The sequence below is a fragment of the Parasteatoda tepidariorum genome, chromosome 2 (assembly GCF_982258835.1).
Source record: "Parasteatoda tepidariorum strain Cologne lab strain chromosome 2, Ptep-v5.0, whole genome shotgun sequence".
Taxonomy (NCBI): Eukaryota; Metazoa; Arthropoda; class Arachnida; order Araneae; family Theridiidae; genus Parasteatoda; species Parasteatoda tepidariorum.
The window spans coordinates 63,234,140-63,254,402 of record NC_141756.1 but is presented as its reverse complement, the minus strand read 5'-3'; the positions used below and the strand labels follow the sequence as shown (position 1 = coordinate 63,254,402).

Below are 20,263 nucleotides of genomic sequence, written 5' to 3'. Positions count from 1 at the left end.
CGCCACACTGATTGAAAAAAGTAACCCATTTTTCGTTGCCACCGGGAAGATAGGACTTTCACTTCCTCTTGCGGGTTCCTCTTATCTATGAAACTCTGACGACATCTCGTGCTTTTGTTTTTGTTTTGATTTAGATAGTAAATTGGTTCCGGTGTCAGTTTTAATGTTACAAGTGTAAGTTATTGAAACAATTATCCCTCTTTCATTCATTATATTCATATCAGTGTAAAAAAATTTAAAATATATCTAACTTTGATTTGGAAATTTCATTTAATTTTGAATATTTAATTATATATGGTGATTTTTGTATTAAAAAGCAATACAGTTCTTATTATGTTTATATCGGGATTACTTTTAATATTTATTTTGTTTATTTTTTCAATTATTTCATTATTAGCAGAATTATTAAGATCTGCATTATATTAAGAATTGAAAAAATTTTAATTGGTATGTTTTGTGTTTTCAGAATTATAACAGCATGTTTTTCCAAGGTCGCTGTACTTATGTAACATTTTTTGTTTAAAGAGAAAAAAAACTGGAAATTCCAGGTGTTATCTAACCATTTTAAGATGTATTAGCATTCATTCTTTGTTAATTTTATATTTAAAAGCCCATTTGAGAATGATAAGAGAAACTTTTAGGCATATTATATAATTTTTATTACTTTATAACAACTGAGGTAAAATTTCTCTTTTGTCATGGGCTATTTTTTGTTTCCAGTGTTTCAAAATTATTATTGATAACTATTAGAACTAATTTTTGTTTTATGAAATCAAATAATATTGGTTGCTTTATTATTTTAAAGAATGTAAATCAATTCTTAATAATTTTCTTTCCTGATGAAAACTATGTTAGAGTGGCTTTAAATTTTTTTTTCTTCGATATTGTTTCAAGTTCATTTAAATTGTAAAACTTTAGGTTGATTTAAAATCTGTTTGATTTAGGGCTCTTTGTGAATTTGTTAATTTTTTCTGCACTTATAAATTGATTTTTAATGGATATAAGATGTCTTTATTTGTTCATGTGTGCTGTTTCTATTTATAATAATTTGTTTCATGAATTGCTGAAATAATATGTTAAATATATTTTAAAAGCATTATGCGTTTTTTTAAAGTCAAATTAATTTGCTTAAATGAATTAGTCTGACTTTTGATATACTACATATGATTTTATGTTATAAGAAATGTTATAAGAAATGTTACTAAAATGAAATGTTATAAGAATGTATAAACTATGAAATTTAGTTTTTTATTTTTTATTAACATTAAGTTTTAATTAATATTGATGTTGATGCTGAATTCATTTTGAGATCATAGAATTTTGTTGAAAGGTAATTTTAGAAAAAAAATTATCTATTGAATAAAAGGATTGAATGCTGAAAAATTAGTTGAGACATAAACTTAGTTGGTTTTTTGGTAAAACTTAATTTTAACTATTTTAAAGTTGCTTCTTTTTTAAAACTAACATTGAAAATTATTATCATTAGGAGAAATTGTTTATTTGTTGATTGATAATATTATTTTTGTTCACATTTATGACAAAGAAAATATTTAAAAAAAATAGTTTTAAATATCGTCATATTTGTTTTCGATATTGTCAATTCATGAATTAATGTATGAAAAAACTTATATTAATTGTAAAGTGAACTCATTTCTTCTTTATAATTCTTTTTGTGCGTATTAAAAATACTAATATCATCTAAAAAAATGAATTTAAATGATAAATATTGTGTAAATTCTTATTTTTATTTAGAAAAATAAAATTATTTTTAAAATTTAGTTAAATTTACTGGAATATTTTATCTTTTTGTATCTAATGATGTTTATTTATGTATGTATTTAGTTTCCGAAATGGCCTCTGCTACTTTAGAAACTTTTTGTTGCATGTCAGTACAAGTAGAACCTGAGTTATTACTACGCCTGCCATTTCAATCTACACCTTACAATATTGTTTGTATTATATCTTCCCTTCTTGGAATGATTGGTGCTGTCTATCAGGTTTTACCCTCTGCTGTATCTTCTCTTCCTCATCGACACCGGAGCATTGGAGTGACACAGAAAGCTATTATCAATTGGTTAGCAATGGCAGATTTCTTTGCTGCTTCTGGTAATATTACTGAAAATTAAGTTATCAGTTTATTATTTAAATTGTTTTTTTCATTTATTATATGAATATTCATATAATATTAATAGTAATGTAAAATTCTCCATTATATTCTCGAGAATATTCATATCAACTAGAACATTATATAGGAAATAAAACTATGACTCACATTAGCAACAGAAAAAAAACATCACACAGCAGACCAAATGTATAGTATGATAAATTTCTTAAAGATATATGTCCTGAAAAGTTTCATGCTATCATCACTGATGTTGCCAATGTTATGTAGGGTTCGCCAAGTGGGCCCACTTTGAAAAAAGTCTGCCCAGGCCTTGGTTTTTTTTAAAAAAATGTTTTGATTAAAACTTATTGATAGATATTTAGTTCTATATAATTTATTGTGTAGCATGAATGTGTCAATAGGTGCATGCTTTATATGATTAAGTTTTTAATCTTTGTAAAGTAAAAGAAACTCAAATCTATAATTTTATATTACTATTGAAACTTTAAGCGGGTTTTTTCAAAAAGTAATATTTTAATGAAATGAAATGAAGTCACATAGAAATTTAAATAATATAGTCTGTAAGGATCAATTTTTCAAATGCAGCTGCATGCTTTATATCATAGATTCTCAACCTTCTTAACGTTGCCGCCCCCTTAAGGAGCAAAAAACATTTCAACGCCCCCTTTCGTGAAAATTCAGCTGTTTAGAGCATGGGGACGGAGGGAGGTGTGCTGAATTATAAGCGAAATCTTAATTTCTTTACGCTTTAAATTTGTTTGATCTCTTTAAAAAATATAATGTGCTCATTAATTCGATAATTTTCTCGCGGCAGGTAATCGCAGTCTATTTTTTATAATAAAAATAAATACGTTTAATGAAAAAAATACAACAAGGAAACCTATTCTTAAAAAAATAATTTATTCTAAACTAGATAATTAAAATAAAAATCAAAAGGTTTTTTAACACTAAAAAGTAGTATCAGCGAAACATTCAAGTAACTATGTTAGTGGGATGATTGCACTTAATGACTCAGAACCAATTTCTTAACGGTCGGCTCAATACTTTTAGTGAGATGAAGACGCTAATCCCCTCGTTGCACAATTTTGAGTCGATTTCTCCTTTTTGTGATAAGATCTGTAACAACATTGATTCCACGTTCGACAAGCTAGGGGGAAGGGGAGGCAATTAAAAAATGTTTAATGTTAGTCTACAGTCCAGGATAGAGACGACTGTTGTTACCTTTAAGCAAAAATTCTGTGAGACGATCATCATTTCAAAGTTTACTTAGTTAAAAGTTCCACCAATTCCTCGTAAATCTGAACCTCTGCTGTTTCAATATTCGCAAAAGGGTTCAGAAGCCATAAACCCATTGAGGCACTTCTAGGGAACAAAACATCTTTAAAAGGGCCAGAAAAGTTCAGGTGCAAAGAGTCAAGGTGTTGACAATATTCTTGTGCGTCATCAGAGTGAATTTCACCTGCTTGGCTGAACATATTCCAACCAAAATTCTGCTTCCACGAAATGATTTTTTTAGAAAGGCAGTAACTGAAAGAAATAACTTATTTTGTAGGGATCAAGTTGAGCTCGTTGCCTTGAAGATGTAAATTATCACCCTTAAATTTTACAGATAAATCTGTCAAAGTCTTTCTTAAATTCTAGCAATCTGTCTCTCAGAGCTACATCTCTGTTTTCGAGGAACTCAAGCATAGAGTGGAAAAGATTCCAATACATATTGAGACAGAAGCTTTTGGAAAGAAAGCGAATCTCGGTGTATAGTAGCAAGTGATTGAATTTTCATCGTTTTTCTTTCACAGCTGTCTGAATAATCAGTCGTAGAGAGTATTACAATGAATTTTGTTCACAGCAGATATGGCATATTGCAATGATTGATGTAAACGGTTGCTGAGATTTTCACCTACTAAATGCTGTCTGTGAATCACGCAGTGAACAGCTAAGACATCTGGTACCTTCCTTTCCAAAAGGGCAATGTCGACCCACCATTGCAAGAGCCTATCAGTGGTAATAGACATAATATTCGCAAGAGGAATGTTTTTCTCTTTAAAATAATCTTTGAAAGTATTAAAAATAGATTTACCTTTGATATCTACAATCAAGCTTCTTGAAAAAAGCATCACTTGAATAATTTTTCCTACCTTTACAAACCGGACCTATGCCTACAGTAAAGCCTACATTACCTGGCAAGGTTGATTTATCAACTTGAAGGGAAAATTCGTTGGATATCCATGGGTGAAAACCCTTATATAGCAAGACGGAAAAGAGAAAAACCTGGTACGTAAAACATTTCATTCCAGCATTTTTTTTCGAAGAAAATGAATTATCTGTAACTATCAAGATTTCTTTTATAATTCTGGCATATATATAAAACTGCTTCTTGTCCAAGATAAAGTAGATATTGTTGAAAAATTTAAAAAAAGAATAAGTAAACTCCTCCCCAAAACTAGCTATAACTGAAATGGTTTTATTACCAGCCTTTCCTCTTTTCCGTCTCGCTTTCACCCCTGTGGATATCAAAAGTTTGCGTAACGAAATTTCAAGCCAATCATCATTTCGTCGCCGCACTGTATCGTTGCTTACGGGATATTTTTTTTATTACAGTGGATGCGACTGGATGGTGTAAAACTGTTTTTAAACTTCCTTGACAAACGGCAGTATCAACTCTGCTCCGATAGTATGAGCTTTCCCAGATTTAGCAATAAATTTTGATATATTATAAGAAGCTATTAAACCATCGTCGCATTTTTGTGATGAGTTTGCTAATAACCCAGAGACCGAAGGTGCCTTCAGAAGCGTGAAAGAAGATGTTCATGAAAAATGTCAAATCTTTATTTTGTTTGTCAGGATAAGTTTTTTGCAAATGCTCCTGATAACAGTAAGATTTCATTACCTCGTTAGATAAAACTTTATTACATAGTAAACACATGGGTAGTTGAGAGTTCAACAGTGATTGAACAAATCCCAACTTCAAGTATGTGGCACTGTATTGATGACACCTCTTTTTATTAACCGACATTGCTGGTGGCAGGGGAAAAAACTGTAATGAAGCTAAGAAAAACCATTATAAGAAACACGGGTCAAATCAAAAATTCATACTGAAAGCGCAATGACTTCAATTTTCACCAAATGGCTTGAATAAGTCAAAGGCAAAAGGTACAGACTCATGCGCTGAGGTGTGTTGGTTCGGATTGGAGAATAGGTGCTACATAAGTTCGTTTTATTGCTGGTACAAATGGTGTATCGGATAATCTATATTTATTATATTAATTTAATTTTTTTTCTCTTTAATATTAATTTCAGATTAATTTTATTTATTAAATAAATCTCAATTTAATAATTTTATTTCTAAGTTTTAAATTTGAATGACAAAACATGCTCATCGCCCCCTAACGCCCAAAACATACCCAACGCCCCCCTACTGCCCAAAAGAAGTTCACCGCCCCTCAGCATACTCCCAACGCCCCCAGGGGGGCGGTATCGCCCCCGTTGAGAACCAATGCTTTATATGATTAGTAAACAGGTTTTTAATAAATAATAAAGGAAGTTGAAGATATATTTTTTTTACTCGTTATAGCACGAAACAGGTTTTTATGAAAGGAAATATTTTTACACATGTTTAACTTTAAATAATTTAATATGTAGGCATAAATTTTAGAAATATATGCAGTTGCATTGTTATACACACATTACAATAAACAAATAAATTTAAACAGTAAACAAATTTTTATGGATATAAAGAGAAGCTGAAATTTTATGACTTCATAGTATAATTGCTCTTTTTTCTTGCTTAAACTAAAAATTGAATCAAACTAAGATTAGAACTTAAAATTAACTTCATTGAATGCATATATTTCTTCCAATTAATACATATAAACATTTTGAATAAAAATGTTTTTTTTTTAAGCATAAAAATATCTATTGTATAAGTAAAAAGACTGTCACAGGCACATCCCGAAAAAAAAGTAAAGTAAGTAAGACAAAACAAAAATAATAGGAAAATATTTTAATAAAAAGGAATTCCCTCTATCTTTACTTAAATCAAGTTTTGTCATGTCTAGGCAGGTTTGTCCAGTTTTGGTTTTGATGCTGATACAGAGCAAATCTACTAACAATCCAAAACAAAATATCTGATATTAGAGAGTCTTCTTTCATAGTGAATTTGAATTCAGTTTAGGATTGGTTTTAACGCTTTTTATTTTTAAAAAATGCAACAGCTTTAGGAAGTGGAAGAAAATTTGCATCAAGCACATGGATGGGCAAATTAAAAAAAGTCCCAGTTACCAAATGATACTAGGTGGAGTTCATATTGTGACTGTGTAAAAATTTTTGTCAATAATTACCATAAATATCGTCAGATTGCTCTTGAACATCAAAATGATTTCAATAAAAATATGTCAAAAATATTAAATAATGTTGGGCTTTATCAAGAAGCTATTAATTTGGGAAAACAGTTATCCATTGTTTCTGAAGCTTTAAAAAAGCTTCTATCAGAAAACATTCACACAATTCAGAGACACAATTTCGTAAACCATTTAAATATGGATTAATTTACTATTGTGTGATGAATTAGAAACCCATAAGCAACATTTTGTAAAAAGATTCCACCAGGCTGTTCGGCCACCTCATTTATTAGCATACATCATGGATCCCAAAACAGGAGGACAAATTTTAAATGATGAACAAGAGCAATTAGCAGAAGACTGACTTTCTAAGCATCATCCAGAATTTCTGATCCTGAATGCTTCTCAAAATCAATGATGCATGACTCTGTTATTCAAAAATTTTCATCACAAAAATGATGGAATATTATGGCAAAAAAAGAGAAAAAAATTCCAAGTTTCCACAAAAGTTTTGCCAATTCTTTTTTTTCTTTATTATACAGTACAGAACCCGTTATCCGGAAATCAGAAAACCGGAAAACCAAAAAACCGGAACGAAATTTGATAAATTTTCCCGCTATTTTTTAAAAAAAAAATTTTTTTTTCCTCATAAGATTTTAAGATTTTTCTTTCTTTTTTGAAAGATGTTTACCATAGCATCATTTTGGAAATAATCATTAGTGTATTAATTCGTTTTTTCCAAATATTTTTTTTTTTAGTTGGGTTTAACAGTAAAAAAACGACTTTCTGTAGCGATTCAGTAAACCGGAAAAATCAGTTATCCGGAATAGCGATGGTCCCGATCGTTCCGGATAATCGGTTTCCTACTGTATATACATATATCCTTAATAAATATAGTAAATAGATGTGTGTGAAAACAAAAGGTGATTAAACTTGTTCCTTTTATATTACTGTTGAATTTATATTTTATAATGCTTGAATTGAAAATTGTGAAACGTTATGTATTTAACAATAAAGAGGATTCAAATATGTATTAGTGATAGTGCGTATTTAAACTTATTTTAATTTTGTTGTTTGTATTTATATGAACTTTTTGGATTTATTTCGATTTTTAAGCTTGTAGTACAACACTATTTAAAAAATAAAAATATTTACAATGTAAAACTTTAAATTTTAAGATCACTAAATGAAAAAACCCAATTTTCCTTAAGATTTTTCAATAAAACCCGGGTGGGTTGGCTGTTTTTTTTTAAAAAAAAAATCCTGGGTTTTTTCAAACCCTGCTGCGATGATAAAATAATTGAAGAAAAATGCTCACATATTAGTAGTCATAAACCCTAAATTGGGTCGACTGTTATGAAACATAAAAACATAAATTGGTCGAAGGTGATGAAATAAAATATTTATAAAGATTCGCTCACTGATTAGATCATACACCTAGATTGTCAGTTTTACTAGCTTTATCAAACTAAGAGTAATTTCATCAAAGTGAACTTTTGTACAATACATACAATGAGCCATTTTTTAACCCCTTAACTGCCGCGGGCGTATATATACGTCTCGGCCAGACGATGCGTTAACTGGAGCAGGCGTATATATACGCTTTCCCAAAGTACGATGCTTTGCATTGCGCTGCTATAAATAGAACTACACCCCCTACTTCAACATGCAGTAAAATGGCCTTGAAAGTGTTTGTTTTGCGAATGTATTACTTATTTTGAAGGAGGGAGAATGGGAAAAGGATGTTATGGAAAAGTGATATCGTATTAATCGCTTGTGTGTATTTATTTGAGTAAGGTCGGGTTTATTCTTTTTTCGCTTTTGTTTCCCGTATGTATTTGGTGCTTTTTATTCTTTCCATCAACGTCTTCAAAGAATATTGCATCACAAAAATATGCTGTTTGTTCAAGAAAAAAAAATCTTTGTGAATCCCGCTATCAGTGCGATGAATGTGATGTTGGTTTATGTGTCCAACCATGTTTCAGGATTTATCATACAACAGCTAAGTTTTAACATCTTTTATATTGTATTTTTATTATTTAATTTAAATTTTGTACTTTCTTTCTTTCCTATTTCTTGTCTTGTAAAATTAAACTGTTTTTAAATTACAAAGCGTGCATCATTTTCTCCACCAAAGCACCGTGTAAGAAAGTGCACTTGAGCGAAAAACTGTGGCACTGGGGAGTGAATCACGTTAATTTTACTCGGCAGTTAAGGGGTTAAAGGAATTCAAGTAGCAAATTACTTACAAAGCATTTAAAGCTATAGTTTTTGTTTTAAAAAGCTATAATATCCAATTGTTAATGTATAAATATAAGGTTATACATAAATGAATTTTTAAAACATGCATTCTTGATCATAGTTGTTAAATATCTCAATTAAAATTGATAATTATTTAAATTCTTGCAGGTATTCTTTTACGATCCATGTTCTGGCTTTGGAGGGGAAGTATGATCCTGGAAAATCATGTAGATATTATACTATGTGCTGTCTTTGCGGTAAAGTTCATTGCATATTTTTTATTTTTCTAAACTTGTAATTATTTGCTAATTTGAGTTACTGTATTATCTGTTATAACTTGTTATACTGTAAGATGTACAAAATTTTACCTTTCTAGTTTTATAAACACTATATCTTTATTAGTAACACTTAAAAAATATTTTGTAAAATTTTTTATGTTAATAATTTATTTCACAAAGATGGCAAAGGATATTTAACATTAAAAAATGGGATAGATAAAAATATGTTTGAACTTGCATATATTCATCAAACTTTACAATAAGCCACTATTCTTATCAGCTCTCATTTTGCCATTGTGTTTTGAATCTTAATAAAAGAAATGATGACTTATTAAAGGTATCTAACTTTTCTTATAAAAATTTTTTAGTTGTGGATTCGTATTTTCTACACTGCAACTTATATGTGGACTTTGTTATATGCCATAGATGTCTTTCTTGTTTGCAAACAAAAGAGTGGGTATGTTAACATTTTTATCTGTTCCTTTAGAATTGGTTTATTGATTTTATGTTACTGATTCAGTAAGAAATTGAATTTTTTAATCAAATATCATAAACTTCTGTTTTAACTTTCTTATTAAATGAGAATATTTTAATTGATTTTCAGGACTATTTTTTAAAATTTAATTTCTAAATATAGAGTGGTATTTACTAATTTTACTTCGTATCTGGTATTTTCATTAGAACTTCCATAACACTGTACAGTAAATTTGAATATATTTTCCTGTCCCGTAGGTAACTGTGATTCTGCATGAACAAAAGTGCTTGATTTACATGTCCAAACCAAAATGGTCTCCCACTTACTCTTTTGGCAGGAGAAATTGTTGTAAATTCACTATTTTCACCCAACAATTTACCAGAATTACATATTTTCATCTAAAGCACATTTTTTGGGTTCTATAGCGCTATCCAGAGTAATTTGGATGGAATTCACTATAAATAATTAAAATATTTGTATTACGAAGGTCACATCGTTTTTTGACCTATTTTCATCAATAAACTTTGGAAAATTGAAGTTTTTTTTTATTAAGTTGGAAACATGTACAGTAGGGAACCGATTATCCGGAGCGATCAGGACCATCGCTATTCCGGATAACTGATTTTTCCGGTTTTCTGAATCGCTACAAAGAGCCGTTCTTTTATTGTTAAGCCCAACTAAAAAAAAATAAATATTTGGAAATAATCTTAAAAAGAAGGAAAAATGATGAAGTAATACACTAATAATTATTTCCAAAATGATGGAAGAAGAAAGAAAAATCCTAAAATCTTAAGAGGAAAAAAAAATTGCGGGAAAATTTATCGAATTTCGTTCCGGTTTTTTGGTTTTCCTGTTTTCTGATTTCCGGATAACTGGTTCTGTACTGTATCTTCCTACATCTACAATCAAATTAGGGTCTTGTCCCGCAGTGGACTGATTGTTAAGACACGGTTCCCAGCAGATCATTGAAGTCAATCATCACTGGCTGTGGTCAGTGTGCGGGTGGGGGACCACTTCGATCAGTCTGCGTAGAGACCGAGGATGTGCGGTATGGGTCCTCGTTAAACTGTTCTACCGTACCGTGCTCGACTCCGCGTGCAGGTCGTTGGGCTAACGAAGTGGGGGTGTTATCCCCTATGCAGAGGATCAAAATTGTGTTGGCTTGTCTTCCGATCATCCTCAAGGATGCTACCCAGACTGTCGCCAATAGCCCATTGTGCAGCTCTAGCGCGGCGTTAATGAACTACAACTGCAAATCTGGGTCATATTTCTTTTTGTTCACACTTTTTACCATGGAATATCATCATAATCATGACTATTGAAGCATTCACTTTATTTTGTATGTGTAAGTCTATGTATCTTTTTTATTAAAATATATTTTTGCAACTATTGAAAATTAGATAGTAAAGTTTTTAAATTATTTAGCCTTCCCATTATTAGGCTGTCAATATTTGTAGTAAACATAATTTCAAGCAGGAATGAGTTGGTGGTTTGTTTAAAAGTTTTTGTAAAAATATAATTAAGCCTGGAAATTGGAAGTCTGAAGTTCTATTTTGCATTATCCGAAGTGCTTAAAACTATTTTTTTAAAGTGCTTAAAACTATTTTTTTAAAGTGCTTAAAACTATTTTTTTAAAGTGCTTAAAAATATTTTTTAAAGTGCTTGAAGATATTTTTTGAGTACTTGAAAAGTGCTTATTTTTTGTTGAATAATTTGACTATGGACCCTGCAATATCATAGAGTTAGATTTTGAAATTTTTTTAAATTTTTTTTTTATGGTATTCAATATTTTTCACGCAAAGTGTAATGCAGGGTTCTGAATTGAATTTAAGAATTTAGCAAAATTTCAACTTGTGAAAATTTTTTATCATTATTTTCCCTTACCAATAAGTAAAAAAAGTTGGAGGGTATTCTCTCTCCTAAAATCTTTCAATACAAAATTTAAATACTTCAATATAACCGCCAATTGTGTCTAAACTGCACCATATATGTATATAATACTTGAGATCATCAATCAATGATTGCTTACTTTATTGAATACTTTATTATTACCTTACTTTATTGAATATGTTGTGATTAAATATATTTTCTTTGTTTTAATAAATTTCTGAGTTATTCTGATTTAAATAGTTATTATTTTGTTGCACTGACATCTTTTCTATTCATGTAGGAATCCAATTTTGTATCATGTTATTACTTGGACTACATCTGTTTTTATGTCTTTCATTGGTTTGGGGACATTATACTTGCCTAATTTTATGTACGTATATACATTTTGTATTACTATATTAAAAACACATATATTTGTTCTGAGAAATACCCTGTATGTTTTGATTTATAGATTTAGTGGTTAATAAAAGTATTAAATTTTGTAATTTTACAGCATTTAATTTGAAACTTTTACTATGCCAAAAATTTGTTATGATTTAGTTACATAAATATCTCTTGCATAAAAATTATGATTTAGAGATCAGAAGCTAACTAGTACTTGTATTTTCTTCCATTTGAAACGAAGAATTTAGTGCTACTTTAGCCCCCATTTTTATCCCATTTACCTATTTTTATCTATCTAAAATAATTTTTAATAACTTTAATGTTATTAAGCAAAGCAATGACAAAGCAACTAGCTACTTATTTGTTTTGCCTACCCATGGGCATTGTGGAGAAAAGTAGCACAATTTTTCTTGTAGAGGACTGGATATCTTACTTATGATAAGTAATTACTGTGTTGTAAATTTTTAATTATTTTTACAAGATTTATAGTTCTAAATATATTAATTTTCATTTAAGAAAGTACATGGTTGAGACATAGCAATTTTAGTTATTATACTACTCAGTTTAAAAAATTAATATTGTTTATTGGTTAAAGAGGAAAAGTAATTTGCTTCTGGAAAATGTTTTTCAACCAAATAAGTTGTCAAGGATTTAGACGAAAAGATTGTTTTTATGTGCATGTGTGGTGTGTGTTGCTTGTTGATGCATATATTTGTTTCACAAAGAAAAATTAATTTAGTTTACATTTTAAATTTTTTTTTTAAACTTTTAATGTTTATAAGAGGTTAAGATTTTTTTTGTGCTTGTATCTTCTTCCTGTTGTAAAACTTTGATAAAATTAAGGTTTAAAGATTTTTATTATTATTATTGAGGTTGAATTTTGATCTAGGATGCAGTTCCTCAAATCAAGCAGTATTAAAGTATTTACTTAGCAAAAATCGCAATCTGATTTGGTTTTGTTGAAATACGTACTTCTGGTTTTTCTGGCATTAAAAAAAGCGTCCCATGTCTGTTGGGAGAAAAAAGAAAAATAGAAAAAACAGAAACTTTATGCCAGTCAACAAAATATAAAAATTCATCCATATATTTAGACCAATATACAAAAATAAACCAAATATTTTATGTTGCATCTGATTCTATCTTTCTTTTTTATTTCTTTATTATGTATAAGTTTTAAGTTATAAATTAAATGCAAAATTTTTTTAAAAAGAAGATGTGAAACTTTTCTTAGTTTAAAAATTTCATTTTTAATGTTTAGAAAATTTTAAGGACTTATTGAAATGGTTTTATTAAAAGATTTGTGATTTTTCACTTAATGAAATTTAAAATTTTATCTTTTTTCTTTGCAATTTTAGCTGCCATAATGGAGTTTACAGAGTGTTACCTAACTACATGTTGTCTTATGTTCCTATTCTGTGTGTCATGATTGTTAATCCTATATTGTATTATATATCTTCTAAAAATGGTGAGTTGAATATTGTTGTTTGCAATTTGTAACTACTTCTAGTGAAGTATGTGTCGGGGGAGGTTAAGTACTATTTCACAAAAATACTAGTAAATCAAGTTAAACTTATGTTTTGTTGCAGATTGCAAACTTTTCTTTTATGAAACAAATAAAGAAGAATATATTTATAATGCAAATCTTGAAATGTCAGGCTTTATATTATAAAGAATTTTATGTTACATAAATAATTTAATTTACCTTTATAAACATAGCAATCTAGTGTCTATGGAACATGTCAACATCACTGCTTTAAGGCAATTTTTTTAATACAAATGCTTTAAAATATAAAAACAAGTGCTTAAGTTACTTATTATTTACAGGGAAAAATTTAATTATCAAGTGCATTATAATTAACAACCAACAAATTTTTTAGCTTTGGTTTGCCTTAAAGATTGCTAACTTAATGCAGTTTATGGAGAATTACAGTTTACAGAATTTATATAGATATTCCTCTGTACGTAATTTTCTTTTTTCTGCAAGTTATTTATATTCACAGTTAAGTTATTTATTATTTGCAGGAAGAAAAATTTAAATGCAAATTAAATTAGTTATGAAATGCTTTAGAACTAACAACCAACAGTTTAGTTTGAATTTGCTTTATAGTTCGTGAAGTTTATGGAGAATCATGGTCTACAGAATTGCATTATATAGATCTTCTACTGCATATGGTTTTATTTTTTTTTGCAATTATTTAATTAGTATGCGTTCCTGTAGTGTAAATGTATTTTGATTTTATGTATGTTATGCAACTGTATAGTTTTTATTTTTAAAACCTCTAGCTAGCGTATGGCTTATTGTATACCATATGAAATTTCTATTTATAGAAATGAATTATTTTATATTTTGTATCTATAATTTTTTTAGTAAGAGTCTTGCTTACCGGAGGTCTTGGTCAATTAACTTATTTAGAACACAATCTACTTGCTGCCTTGAAAGAAAAGTTTTTCTGCATTGTCTTAGTATTTTATGTTTGGTAAGTTTTACTATATTTAAGCCAAATAATATTCAATTCACTTTTTAGAATTAACTTTTAGCTGCAACTTTATATATTTTACATTTTAGTTTAATGTAAGGGTTTCCTATATGTTTAAATTATTTTTATGTTTATACCTTTCATTAAAATTCATAATTACAATCTGCAAAGTATTTTGTCTATTCTATACAAATTAGTTTTTTTCTCCAAACGCTTGCAAACAGAAAATTTATAATATCAACATGTGGTAAATGCAAATTGATTGTTTATCTAATCCCGATTTAGTAAAAGTAACTGAAACCTATTGCTTCTGAGCTTTTTTTTAAAAATTAAAACAGAAGTTAGGTTTGAATTTTAAAACTTACAAGGTTCCTGCATGTTTTTTAGTCTAAAATAAAGTGAGATTTTTGAAGCAGTGTGTCTAACTTTTATTAACTCTATACTTAAAAAAATCTCTTAATTGCTTAAATACAGAAAAAGTAGTAAATTTTATTTCCTCTTTTTATTGTTTTAGTTGGATTCCTAATATAATCAATGGTATTTTACTATGGGGCTTTTGGTCTAACTTGCCTAAAAATGTAATTCTAGGTGTATGGTTTGTAATGGTAAGTTATTTAAATTATTTCAGACTTTTATATTCTAAATGCAGTATGTAACAATCTTTTAATAAAATTTATTACTAAATCTGATATTTGACAGCCGTTTTTTTATTGTTGGTGTATTCTATCCCTTGCTCATTATATTTTGCCAACACAGATTTCTTTGTTCACTTTCATAGTAATTTCATAACTCAGGCTTTATTCTTTGATTTTTATACTAAGTTTCAAAACATATTGGGCGATTTTTTCCCTTTTGAGCTTGCCATGAAATTGATATTTTGCCAAACTTAAAAGGGGAGACAACTTTACTTGAAACGAAGGAGCAGTGGTGATAATTTTAAACTCTCTAGGTATCAGCTTATATAATATTAACATTAAGCTTTATAATAAAAATAATTTAATTTTTTTTCAAATGAGAGCAGACTGTTTGTAAAAATTATGGAAAAATTTAGAAATATTTTTTAAATTTTAAGGATGGATTATACTAATGAGTTTCATCAGAACACAAAGTTAAGACTTAATAGCTCCAAAACTTCTTCAAAATTTAAAAAAAAAAGATAAAAGTTTGCTAGTTCTTAATTATAAGAGCATGTGACTGCAAAAAAAATTTAATTTCACTTAAATTATTTTGTTTGCATCGAAAAAAAAGAAAAACTTTTAAAATGAACTATTTGATTGATCTAATACTCAGTTTAAAATTTAAATAAAGTGATACTTCTTGCTCATCTTCCATCCTCAGATATATATTCCATGCATCAGAGCACCAAATATTACTTAATGATGATTTAATGACTTCATTATAAATCATTCATTTAAAATCATTATAGAAAACCAGCTCTCTAGTGGAATATGAAATTTCTTACATTTCAAGAATTTAACAACTGATATTTATTAATTTAGAATTTAACTTTTTCTCAGAAAATATAGAGCTCTAAATTAAATTTATGGAGTGATTTTTCTTACATGCTATGTTGCATCAAATGCACCAAAAAACCATTAAGGGATATGAAAAGTATTTCCAACACATACTCGGGATTCTACATCAAGAAAAATTGAAAAATAGCGCACCAGCAGATATATGTAGGCGAAATTGAACATAACTTTTAAAGGAAATCAAATCTTTCTTTTTCTACATGAAAAGTGGAAGGGAAATGAAAATGAATGAATACCAGAATACAAGGCTAATTTTCCTTGATGCAAGTATTTGATCTGCCTAAATTAAAAACTTTGATTTCAAATCTAACTCATAATCTTTTTTTTAAAATTCTTTGTTTTTTTCAGTAATCGATGGAATCATTATAAACGTGCATATTAGAGCCGCGATGGCTCAGGGGATAGAGCGTTTGCCTTCCAATGAGGCGGACCGGGTTCGAATACCAGTCGATACGAATTCCGCATCCAGCTTGCACCGACCACAGTGCTGACATGAAATATCGTCAGTGGTAGATGAATCATGGGTTAGAGTCCCCTTGCCGCCAGGCTAACCGTGGTCTTCCTGTCCATGTAACGCAAATGCAGGTTAGTTCCATCAAAAAGTACTCCACGAAGGCAAATTTCTCCCAATACGCGATCCAGGAGTTCCCTTGTTTTCTGGATTGGGTTCAAAATTACAAGGCTACTTAGTTGAACATGAGTAGTTGTAAACCCATAAGATTGGGTCGGCTGTTCAATGACGGACATATCATAAAATAAAATGTGCATATTAAGAGATGGATATAAAGCTAGGTCACTCAATATCACAGATCATTATATATTTTCTTTCTGGAGACTCCAGTGGCAGAATCATGGTGACACAGCGACATTGTCGCAGAACGTTACAGAGATCTTGCAGTAAGATTTTTTATTTTGGAAGCAAAAAAGTTTTCTTTTCTTTTCTGCAGAATTTTTTGAAAAATTTATTATTTCAGCAGAATTTTTAGAACAATATTTTTCTTCTTCTTTACTGTAGTATTATTTTTAAATATACCTTTCCAGAGGAGGCAGAAATGCTCTTAATTTTTTAAATTTTCTTTGAGAATAAAAAAAATTCTGTAATGCCCTGTTTTAACTAGAATTTTAAGTTAATATTAGAAAAGTATTTTGAAATCACCAAAATTTAAAAAATAGTTCTGTCTAGAAATTTTTTTTAAAAACATTTTATTCTATATTTTAGCAAAATGTGACTGTGAGTTGGGATTTTGTTACAAATTCAGATTTTTATTGAATAAATTATTATATAATAAGCAAAAAATTAATAAATCATTGTAGTTCTTTTTTTTACTTGGTTGAAATAAAATTTGTTCATTATTTTTAATATGACAATAGTCACTAAAATTTTAAATTGCATTTGACTCTTCATTTTCTTGTTCACAGTTCATGCAAATTCCATTGTAAATATATGTTGTGTTTTGTTATTTTTTTCCGGAAATTATTGTGATGAGTTTTCATTTGTTTTTTAATATCCCGATGTCTTTAATTGCACAGTTATTACTATTGATATTTTAATGATTATTTTTTTAAATACTGATATTCTTGCAACATATGCATTTGATTATTTTACCTCAGATGCTGTATTTCCACCGTTTTTTGACTTTTTAGCAGATATTGCTATGAATTTCCATGTAGCTTTTCTCATTTAATATTATTTTGACATGCGGAATTCGTATCACACATTTAAATATCTAATTACTTTTTAACTCGCTCAATTTAAGACGATGTCATGGTAAATCCATATGGTATTACTATTTTTTTGATAATGATTGATCTTAATTTATCTATGGTTTTTAAAAATCCTGATATATTTTACACATATTTTAGACTTATTATATATATTCTATGTATATTCTTGATATATTTTATATAATATGAGAAATTTGAATGGTGCATTGGAGTATTTACTTTTTGATGCAATTATCCTATTTGTTGATGATCGATTTTTTGGCAGTTATTGCACAGAGTTCTTAAAAAAATATATTTTCACTACGATAATGTTTATTACAACAAGTGAATCTCTAAACGAAACACACATTTGAGTAACACCTTTTTGAAGAGTCTGATTTATGTGATTTCGTCAAGTTTCAATTTTTTTAAAAATGTGATGACGATTTACAAAATGCAAATTATAATTATAATATGAATAATCCTAAATTTGTGAATTATAGTTTTATTCTTTAAAAACTATTGCACAACCTTTATTTTATGACTCATGAATAAGAAATGAAATCTCTCTCTCTTTTTTTTTGAGTTCAAATACTTGTGATTATAAATTTTAATATTGTTTTTTTTTTAAATATTAAAATAAGTTCAAGCATAATTCTACAAAATATATTATATATGATATTTGATATAATATGAAAAGTTCTTAAGAAAGTAAAAGTTATTTTCTTAAAAGTTATTTTCTTTATTTTCTTACTATTAAGGATTCAAAAAGAAACTGATATCTTTTTTTAAACTTTTCGTTTAAAAGAAAAATCATTAAATATGTATAACTTGCTTATGGACTTATTTCTGTATCTATTTAGTTTATATTCTGATGGTTTATTTTAAAAAATATGTGTGTTTATGAGAAAAAAGCTCATTTGTTCTTAAGCTATGAAATGATGTTATATATTTTTCTTTCCCTATATTGTTCATCTCTAAACTTCAGCCAATGCTCAAGCTGAAATGTTAGATCCTAGCATACCTTTTTTCTCGATGTTGACGTAGGATAGTATCAAAACATTTAAGCTGAGCGGAGGAGTTCGTCCTAAGAAACCAATCCTTGATATGAATCTTTAAAAACTGCTTAGTTTAGTCTAGTCTAGTGTAGGATACTTGTAGATATGTAGGATTCTAAAAATCTAGCATTCACATTAGCAGTTCTGTTTTAGATTGACAACAGAGACAATGTTCATTGGAAAGCGACTATTATAATGAAATAAATACATTAGTGATGCTATTATGTGCATCAACTGATAATTTACCAACTAATAAAATATGAGTTGATGCACAAATTAGTATCATTTCGTAATTATCAAATTTTATTATAAAGCTTTCGGAAGAACTAATCTTTAAACGAGAAATTATAAATCTTCACATGTTCTAATTTATTAAAAATACAATAGTTTTTTTTATTTTTAAAAGATTTACACATTATATTTTGGTGAATTAAATGACTTTTTTAACTTCAAGAAACTTTTCATTTGTATCTGTTTTTGTAGACAAAAACTGACTTGTAAGGCAGGGCTTGTGACCTTATGTAACAAAACTAGTACACATCTTTTGGCTAAAGAGTATTGTAGTTACAATCATTGAAACTATTTAGCTTCATTTTTGGACTGTTAAAAAAATTCTGAAATTTACTTTGATTTATATCAATAAAGTATTTATTGCATTTTAAAAATAAGTAATTCAATAACTTTACATTGGTAAAGTTTGAAAAATTTTGTCTAAAATCTAAATATTACTCAGTATAAGAATTTGTAGCTCAAGTTAGATATAAGTAATATGTGTTATGTAATTTATTCACCTTAACTATTTTAGGCTAGTTTAAATCCACTGCAAGCTATTTTAAACTCACTGGTTTATAAAGGATGGGAAGGTTGTGATGGTTTGTGGAAAAGTCTGAAAACTTGCATGTGTTGCTGTTGTCAGGAGCCTCCACATCCTGGATTGTTAATTGATGTTACGTCATCTGATCATCATCCATCTTTTGAAAGACGTACTCTATCTACAAATAACAACACAAACAATCATTTTGATTGATTCTCCATATTAAGAGTGTAGCTGATCTTAATGGTACAGCCTACTCTATCTACAAATAACAACAGAAAAAATAATTTTGATTGATTCTTACTATTCTGATTGTAGCTGATTTTAATAGCACAGCCTATTTTATCTGCAAATAACAACACAAACAATCATCTTGATTGATTCTTACCATTAAGATTGTAGCTGATCTCAATAGTACAGCCTATTTTATCTGCAAATAACAACACAATCAATCATTTTGATTGAGTCTTACCATTAAGATAACACTGTATAAGCAAATTTTTTAAATTTTTATTTTATTTGGTTTCATGCTGAATAAGAATAGTTAATATTGTTGTACAGTATGTCTTTTACTATACTAGAGCAAATAATTTGACTTTTAGATTAAATTAGATAATTATTTATTTAGAAAATTATAAGGAACGATCTATTAATATATATAATATATATGTATTATTGATTTTGAAGAAAAATTTGGAGGAGTAAATTTTTAATGGTTATGTATTTAAAGTATGTAACTGTGGCAATGTTTTTTGGTATGTAGTTATTTATTTCCTGTAACAGGGTGGCCAAAGAGCTGGGTAAAGTCTGGAAATTTAACTGAAATACTTAAATAGTCAGGGAAAATGAAATGATTTGAGTTTTCGGTACCTGAAATAATTTTTTTTCAACTTTAGCAAGTAAAAGGTTTTTATATTCTATATTAAATTTATGAAAATAAGGCGTAAC

The 20,263-nt window shown here is 28.4% G+C and overlaps 1 protein-coding gene across 1 annotated transcript; it reads left to right on the top strand.

Moving 5' to 3' along the window:
* Window positions 1-87: 87 nt before the first annotated feature.
* Window positions 88-19,796, top strand: LOC122268426 (G protein-coupled receptor 143). Its single transcript, XM_087157419.1, has 9 exons — window positions 88-174; window positions 1,843-2,106; window positions 8,872-8,960; window positions 9,350-9,438; window positions 11,627-11,716; window positions 13,086-13,195; window positions 14,099-14,207; window positions 14,722-14,812; window positions 19,307-19,796. Exons 2-9 carry the CDS (start codon window positions 1,851-1,853, stop codon window positions 19,526-19,528), a joined length of 1,056 nt encoding a protein of 351 aa, XP_087013545.1. The 5' UTR covers window positions 88-174; window positions 1,843-1,850; the 3' UTR covers window positions 19,529-19,796.
* The last annotated feature ends 467 nt before the right edge of the window (window positions 19,797-20,263 follow it).